At 34.0% G+C, this 9,014-nt stretch overlaps 1 protein-coding gene across 4 annotated transcripts in view; it reads right to left on the bottom strand.

Annotated features, from left to right (window-relative positions):
- SLCO1C1 (solute carrier organic anion transporter family, member 1C1) overlaps positions 1–8,174 on the bottom strand; it is a 58,168-nt gene extending 49,994 nt beyond the window's left edge. For 2 of the 4 annotated variants that reach the window (XM_011954937.1, XM_011954951.1), the window contains exons 1-4: positions 7,919–8,174; positions 7,724–7,795; positions 3,821–3,974; positions 2,614–2,755 (exon numbers count right to left, since the gene is read on the bottom strand). In XM_011954937.1, coding sequence (XP_011810327.1) covers positions 2,614–2,755; positions 3,821–3,949 — 271 coding nt within the window. In that variant the 5' untranslated portion in view covers positions 3,950–3,974; positions 7,724–7,795; positions 7,919–8,174. Of the gene's footprint in view, positions 1–2,613; positions 2,756–3,820; positions 3,975–7,723 lie in introns of all 4 variants that reach the window. The other 2 variants (XM_011954945.1, XM_011954958.1) reach the window with 2 other exon arrangements.
- Between the last annotated feature and the right edge of the window lie 840 nt (positions 8,175–9,014).

Raw genomic sequence — 9,014 nt, 5'->3', positions numbered from 1 at the left:
ATATATATATATATATATATATATACTGTATCTATCAAAGTTTTTGCTTCCTTAATATCTTTTCTGAGATCTCAGGAGATACACTTGGAATATAAATGATGATACAAAATCTTTAAAAAATGAAATTGGATATAAAAATTTTTCCTTATTTACCATCATTAGCCTCTCACAAAAAAGCAGGTACAGAAAGTTTTAGAAATATGTCTTACCAAACTTTAAAGTAACATATTCTTGCTCTCTTCTCTCTTTTTCTCTCTATGCACACACAGGTGCACACGCGCACACACACACACACACACTTCAGATAACAGAAAAGAAAGAAAGTCATTCAATTCATCTTGTAAGGCTACTATTTTCTTAAAACCAAAACTAGTCAAGGATAATATAAGAAAAGACAATTAGAGTCTAAACTTGGTTATGAAGATAGATGTAAAAATCCTAAACAAAATATTAGCAAACTGAATAGTATATAAAAATAAAAATATCCTAACCAAGCGCAATTTATTATACTAGCACAAGAGTACCACCAAGTAAAAATAAATTATTAATTAAATCACTATATAACAAATGGAAGGGGAATAATTCCATAGTTAACTTAATAGACATCGTAAAAGTACTAAATAAAATTAATCATTCATTTATGGTAGGAAAAAACAAATCTGAGCACACCAGCTTTTAAAGTGTATCTATCAAAACCACAAAGCAAGCATATTGCTTAATACTAAAATTTTGAAAGTATTTGCATCAAGGTCAAACAGAAGAGAAAGATGTCCATTGTAAATGCTTCTCTTCAACATAGTACTGAGGCTAATGTAATAAGGTAATAACAACAACAACAACAACAAACAGATCTAAGAGTTGCAAAGAAAGATGCAAAATTATATTTTGTTTCAGACAATTTGCCCAGAAAACTCTGTAGTTTCCGTGGAAAATCAATTAAAACTAACAGAATTTCAACAAAGTTGCCACATACAAATAACATAAAGATGGAGGATGATGTTGGTTCCAGAACCTTGGAAGGAAGGAATGCAAAAAGAGGCAAAAGAAGTAAATTAAGATTATGTGCAGGAAAGTCATTTGTCTGGAAATTTATGCAATTCAAATAATTATGGCAAACTTGTAATGTTTGGTATAAAGGTTTTCAATGGAAGTAAGAGAACTTTTAAGCCATTTTAAGACAACTAATCCAATAAATAATTTATATACCTAGAAAGGTCTGGAAGAATTAATGTGAATTTGGAGTCATGGGTTTCTGCTACTTCCTGTGAAAACTTAGTACTCTCTATGAACTTTTTTCTCAAGTTGCATCGGGACCTGGGACCCCAAACAAAGCTTTGGACCAAGTCATTTATATGCCTCTTCAGCTCTGAAATATTTTTATGTAATAATCTAGAGTGAGAAAAAAAATCAAAACATCATGATATGTAATGTTTTGCCTGCCAATCTAAGCAAATTACATAAAAGATTGATGTGATCAGATGTTTCGGAAACCTGCTACACAAAGTGTGATCAACTGACTAGAAGCATCAGCATCATTTAGGAGCTTATTAGAAATTCAGAATTTTATTCTGTTTCTACTGAATCAGGTTTTAAAAAAGATTTTTAAAAGATTGCCCAGTAATTTGTGTGGACATTAAAATTTGATTGGCACTAAGAAATGTCATTCTGGAAGGATGACAAAAGATGAATTTGGGAAGTAAATGCCTGAAGGCAAAAGGTTACTTATTCATTTTATTTTTTCTGTGATATTCCGAGTGAGAACCAAAACCCATAGTATGTACAAAAAGAAATAAATTGTTAAAGGGTTGAAAAATATGTATTCACTGTTCTGAAAGTTCACCAGGTAAAGTTAAAATTGGAGCAGTTAGAGGTTTTACTATAGCATATATCTGAATCTAAACAACCCTTAAGCACCAGAGAGGGTACTGTTTTGTTTACTTCAACAAAAAATTAAAGCCTTTTAGTTAATCAGTTCAGGAAGCAGACTAACTAGGATTATCCTCTTTAAATTACTTCTAAAACAGTGACTCAAATTACTAGGTCTTTTTAATTTCTAAGGAGTCTATAGTCAATTGCTAACCAAAGACACCTGAGATTTGAATTTTTATTGCCTGCTTGAATCTTGTGTTCTTGGTAATAGAATTCCTTTATTCTTCTTTCTAGGCCACCGGGTGGAAAAATCCCTTTTATGATGTAACTTCTTTCATCATTGCAGTAAATTCTTGTAGAGCACATTTGGATTATTCCACATCTCTAAAATTGAATCATAGGGCTCCCAGGTGTATTGTTCTTCTGTAAAGACACTTCTACATATTTATAACTCAAAATGCCAATTAGCATCTCACCCTCTTCTCCAAGAAAATCACTTACTCTGATGTGGAACTCTGAATTGTGTAAACCATACAATACCGAACACCTTGGGAGAAAAATTTACTGTTGATTGCTCTGAGAAAATTGCCTCTCCTGTAGAATAAGATCATGGCAAATTCTGTCCCCCCCAAAAAGATTTTATGAATAGAATCAGATCCCAGCAGACAACAGAATGCAGAAGATATCCTTTAGCGACGCCTATAAGATCTTGGGCTTATAATTAAAGTCATCTGTAATACCTACCAATTTCAAAACTACCATCAATAACTCCCACCAGTGAAGAAGGGATATCAAACCTTCTCTCTATCTGAGTGATGGTGCTCTTCAGATAGCCTTCTGCCAATGCTTTGGCAAAGTAAACAAAAGACAAGGCACCCAAGAACACCTGGAAAATATGACAGGTCACACTTAGTCTGACTCTGGCTTGACACACAGTTGGAAACTAAGTAAACAGACAAACAAATACAAAACAAACAACAAAGAACAATGTATGATATCAACTTTATTATTGCTGAAATTCAAACACTGTTCAAGGTTTCCACCAGCCTTAAGCACATGTACATTTTCAGAAGTTCAAATTCTCTTGGAATTTAAAATATATATTTGATTTTTATGCGAAATGTATATTGAATTCTCTTTGTCTTCTTCCACTCTGGTCCAGAGGGGGCACTCAAAGGAGTCTTACATCAAAGAGTCAGTGTATGGCGAGATATTCATTGGTAAGAAAGTAAATGAAACCATAAGCCACACACCTGACATCCTATAATACATCCAGCATTTGAGAGTATGTATTTCACAGGGTGGTGCGTGCACCACCAGTGAACATAATGTACAGACTGAAAAAGTGCAACTATTATTCCTTGTGTTTATGTTTACACTTATTAAATTCATAGTCAAATATTTTTCTCAATGGAAAACATGTCTTTGATATCCAGCTTATATATTTTGCTAGACATGGATCTGTGACAGAACATTCATAGGGAAGGTTAGCATTTATATGAAAAAAGCAGAGATTTGTTGAGCGAATATTTGTATAAAGAAAGAATAGGAGCACACAAAGCATTACTTAAAAAGCAGCTCTTCTCCTTACTCTGTAACATTATTCCCATTTTTATTTGCAAAATGGGAGTAATGTGATGTTTCACAGATTAAATGTTATATCTGTGCTTGGCATAATATCTGGCACATGGCAGAAGTTCAATAAATAGTAGTTTCTACTATTTCTGTCTTTTCTGTTTAAGAGGGGCATTTAAATGAGCCCTGGAAAGTAATTTAACCGACATGGTCAGGTAGAGATTGCTTGCACCACCTGGCAAGGTGTGGTTTTAGTAAATTGCATCTAAGATCGTTCTTTAAAAAGGAGAAAACAATGCTCATTCTAACTTCATATAGAAGATATCTGGACAGAAAATTAAGAGCATCAACACTATTTACTTCTTGGTTGCTCTACCTTTAGTTCACCACAGCATGGTTGCTTTTCCTCTGAGGAGGGATACTCTGTTTTAAAAGAAGGCCTTCCAACAGGTTGCACTGAAGTTTTGCAGAATAACTGGATATTTTCTTTGGATGAAGTGTCCATTATAAACACATTCCTTGACTCTGATCTGTCAAAGTTAGTTTTTAAAATAAAAATAAATAAATAAATAAATACTACACAATTTATTAAAGTTTTTTTTAACAATATACCACAATTCTATGGACCCAATTTAAAGTGAAGCTACCTTTTGTTGTCGCAGTAAGTTGGCAAATGTTTTCAATTAAAATCAACCAGGATATCTGATTAACTAATCCTGCTATTGGAACTCTGTAGCTAGCATTCTTTCTCAATCCCTCCAGTTTAAGCCTCATTATGGCAAAGAATAAATTTAAGTGTTGCCTTTGGAATAAATAATGAGGCAGAATTTTGCTAACTTTGTGGTCTTGCCAGTTTAAACTAGGAGCAAGCAGGAAAGGAAGAAGAGGAATTCAACTATTTGAATATTGATTCATTAGAATAAAGTCTTTAAAGCCTTTAAATCTGTCTTCTTAGCAAAACAAATAGAAAAGTTTTACATTCATTGTAGATCCTTATACCACCTTATGATTCCTGTAGCACCCAAAGTGAGCCTTAAAATATGACAAAAGAGAAGAGGTCCAATCTGTGTATTGTTTTTGCTTGACAAATAAGGGAGCAACATGATTTGTGCCTCAGGCTTAGATTGAATTCAGGTGAAAGAACAGTCTTTGATCAGTCTTAAAAAAGACAGCCTTGCTTCCCATGCTCAATTTCCCACCACCCCTCACAGGACAGGATCACACACTGAACCTATTTTCTCCCTGTTCACATCAATATTTACATATCCTGTGCCCCTACTTCTTTAGGACTCCACATGGCTCAGTGCCTGCCTGATAATCTAACCTAAATCAAAGAATTCAACAAAGTAATTTCTCAGTCTCCCTAATATTATCAGATGACACAATTGTACATTAATAGAGAACTTCTATATCCACATCATAGAAGTGGAATAATATTATTCCTAAAGGAATAATGTTATGAGTCAAATTTCATTTATTGTGGCAGAAATTTATTCTGACTATGTGTATATCACCTTGACTTTATGCAATGCTTGTTTTGTGTTTACTAAACCTCATCCAACATCATTTCAATTCATACTTTCTCAAACTGAAAAATCAAGTAATAGTAGTATAAACGGTTTGCTTTGTATTAAGAATATGAAGGTAAAACAGCAGAGGACTTCAACAGTTTAAAAGTTAAGTGGATTCCTCCAGGGAGTGGGAAATGAGTAAAGAAAGGATGAAGCAAGGGTCTGGTTTCAAAAAAATTATTATTAGGCTTTTAGATTCATTTTATAAGCATGCGTAACTTTAATTTTTTAATTGAAAGAGAAGAGTGAGTGAAACAGAAAAATTTAAAAACAAAAAATAAGCAAAACAAAAAGCTAATAATGTCAATCAAGACAAAAAAAGATACAAATACATATTAATGAGATAAAACACAGATATTTAGGAGTATAAAACATAAGAAGATGCATCGAATGTAGAAGTAAGTTTAATATCTTGACTTAATGGATAAGTTTCTAGCAAATATTCATTACCTTTATTGATAAAAACCAGAAGAGAAAATAGCCAAGAAAGACATTATCAAAAATACTCTGAAACTATTCCCTAAACAAAGATACTAAGAATAGATGATGTACCAGAAGTGCTTTACCAAGGGATATTCTTTGAGGAAAGATAGCAGGTAATGGAAACAGATAATCTTTGTCTCCATTAGTTTGACAAAACTGAAATCATCTTGGTAACAAAACAGCACAAAGATAGCACAGAAAGGAAAATTTCAGATCAAGCCCATAGATTACAAAAATTCTAAGTAAAATGCTAGCAAATCCAAATTAACTCTTGTTCTATGATTGGAATTATTCTAAAAGATGAAACAATTGGTTAATTATGGGAAATTTATTCACCTAAATTACCACATGAATAATTCAAAATAAAAAACAGAATTTCAGTACATGAAAAACATGTTGATAAAATTCAACATCTATTATTGATTTAAAAAACAAAGTTTAAGAAATGAAGAATATAGAGATTCTTCCTTACCAGTATCTAATACCAACAGCCAACTTCCTATATCTACTGAGTCACTAGGACTACTTTTCTAGACCAATATTTTGCCAGGACAAGGAAAACAGGGTTTGGGAAACACAGAGTTATACAACGGTAAATAGATATCTTTACTACAAAACTCTGAGTAAGAAACATTGCCAAGCAAGAGTTATACAAACCAGAAAGGTTTTAAAATAAGAAATGGATAATTATTAAATTTATGGCTTAAATTGCAATCTTCTTCAAACGATTGAATTATATAATTCAAATTGGCCTTCTGTTTTGGGGATTCAGATATCATATTGTTTCTCATCAGTCATAATATTAAAGCCAGTGGCCAGAAAATACAAATAAATTGTTTAATAATAAAATATGCTATCACTTATCCTAAATTTGTCTTTAAAAGATCCAAAGTGTTACATCTAGAATGCTAATGCCAAAGAGAAAAAATAATTATGTCAAAGACACTACTGAAAAACTTGAGACACTATAGGACATTTTAAGTTATCTAATATATGGAGGTATTGACAGAAAAATCACTGTAACTGAAATTCAAAAGTGATAACGAAAGATAAATATAGTCATCTCAGTTCACTTTGTGTTAGGGCAAGATAGTATCCAGCTTAAACTATTGGCACTACATAGCTTTACTGAAGTGTCTTGATGGCTAATGTGCAAATTATTGCAAGTGTAGTATGTTCCAAGGAGGCTACAGTTCATCCCCTGTAAAAAGAGAGGGAAGGAAGCTCAATGACATGAATGGAAAGATCCTTGGGGCCTGAAGGTTCTCTCTCTTCATTTGTAACTGCAGAAGTAGAGCAAGAGTACACAGTTATTCAGAATGATTTGCATTTGGCAAATCCTTAATTGATCTCTGGCCACTTGAATAGATTCTTCCAGGAAAAGGCATATGACAGTTTTCATCCAATACCCTGGGTTTGGAGCATAACTTATTCTGGAGGCCAAAGAAAAACAAGCCAAGCAGCTTCTCTTCCTTTAGTTCAAAAACATTGAATAATCTATCCTCATGGGTTTCAAAATCAACCCTTCAGATTTTAAATATAGAGAGCAAGTGGCTTATGAAGGTTGTAGTTAGATCCCACAGATGTACTCAACCCCTCCGCTCTGCAACTGATTCGGACTCTGTCCAGCAATCAGTCCCCAAGGACTGCCACAGAGAAAGTCCTAAAGGCAACCACGCTCCTCCCTGTCTTCTCTTGGCCATCTCCCATGAGGAAAACCTCTGTCCCAGCTTGACTTCTGGACAGCAGGATGCCTCCCTTCAGACGAGCTAAAAAATAGCCTCATGGCACTTGCTGGAGAGGAGTGTGTGTTGTTTAGAAACTAATTTCCCAACCAATACAAATTATTTGTGTCAGATTCAGATTTAATAAGTACTATTTTTGTGTTGGGTGATGTATGTACTTTTTCTAATCCTTAAAACAACCCAACAAGCATAGTATTAGAATTCCATTGTTTAAATTAGATGGCCCAAAGCAATTAAGTGACTTGTCAAAAACTAAACAACTTACAAGCATGAGATTCAAAATTTGAACTCAAATTTGAGTTTATCTGATTTCCTTAACCAATCTTCTGTCTTATTTTCATCACACTAACAAGGGGATCATCATCTTTCATTGATAATTTTTATGGCTAAAACATAAATAGCACAGAAATTAAGGGTTAATCTCCCATAAGAATCTGATGTAGTAGTCACAAAATATAAAATGAGAGAACCAAGTCTTACCTGGAGGTAGAGATCAAAGATAGCCAGTTCCTTTCAATGTGCTCAGCAAGAGGATGGACCACACACCACAGGCTGAAAGAGGAAACTGAGGGAAACTCCACAGCAATTTTGAACAATTTTGCCAGGTGGGGAGAGTGTGGGTGAACACAGGCAGAGCAGATTAGGGGAAAGAAAAGATGAAGGGCATGATCTCACCCCCGAGCAATCTATTCTCTTTCCTCTTTCCTCCTGGCCTCTTTTTTCTGGCAGTCAGCAGAGAATTGGCCACGCTGGCAAGGCCACTGACGTGCATCTCAGCTCCCAGGGCACAGAAAGAGCTGAAGCTTTTGAGCCATTTCTTTGCAATTTGCTGCAAGTTTAAGGCCACACGTGATAAAGCTTTCTTTATGGGAGAGAGTGAATAAAAGAAAAGACCACTTGTGATCTTACTTGCTGATTCCCAGAAAACACAGCTCCGCAGGGGGCAGAGGGTAAGGGAACAGAAGCCAGAGGAGGGCGGAAGTTTATACCAGAGACCTCTCCTCCTTCCAAAAAGTTTTTAAGCCAACTATTCCTTAGGGACATCACTGGGATCCTTGTGTTTTCTTTGTTTGTTTGTTTTTGTTTTGTTTTGTCTTTAATGGTTCTTGGGCTAATTTGCTACATGGTTTTCTTTTCCATTGGTATTCTAGACTCTTTAGGGACGAAGTATAAGGTCACATCAAAGCTCTGCAGCTCTCTGTACAGAAAGAGTTAATTCTCAGAGACATGATCAATTGCTCATATTTACAATTTCTATGAGTTTTGAAAACAGAAAAAAAAACACACATTGAATTTTTGGCATTGTTTATTCTGCCTAATTCCAAGGATAAAGAAAACCTTGCACTGAGAAAGTCTACAATTCTAATAAATTCTTTTTCCAAGAGAAAAACTTTAGAGGATCTTAAGCAGTATTAGTTTGCATTTGTTTTCTACCAACAAATAAATTTGCTACAAGAATTATCCAAGATTCACCCTACTTTTAAGTAGCTGAGACTCTGGGATGGTCACTTAATTTTACTGAGTCTCAACTTCTTCCTTTGTAAAGCAGAATTTTTTTTGTTAAAAAAGCCAGATTTATAGGGCTGTTTTAAGAATTAAATTATATAACGTATTCATAAAGCACGTTGCAAGAAAATGACTGGAAGGTATCATCATTTTTTATATGTATATAGATATATATTTAGTTCACATAATGGTCAGGATAGTTAATCAATATTATTCAAGCACATTTTACTACAAAAGAAAGAAAAGAAAAATGGGTTTATCTTAA

Source organism: Colobus angolensis, unplaced genomic scaffold, assembly GCF_000951035.1.
Source record: "Colobus angolensis palliatus isolate OR3802 unplaced genomic scaffold, Cang.pa_1.0 Scaffold11, whole genome shotgun sequence".
Lineage (NCBI taxonomy): Eukaryota > Metazoa > Chordata > Mammalia > Primates > Cercopithecidae > Colobus > Colobus angolensis.
Note: the sequence above shows the minus strand (reverse complement) of the source record. Positions and strands in the feature narration are given on the sequence as shown.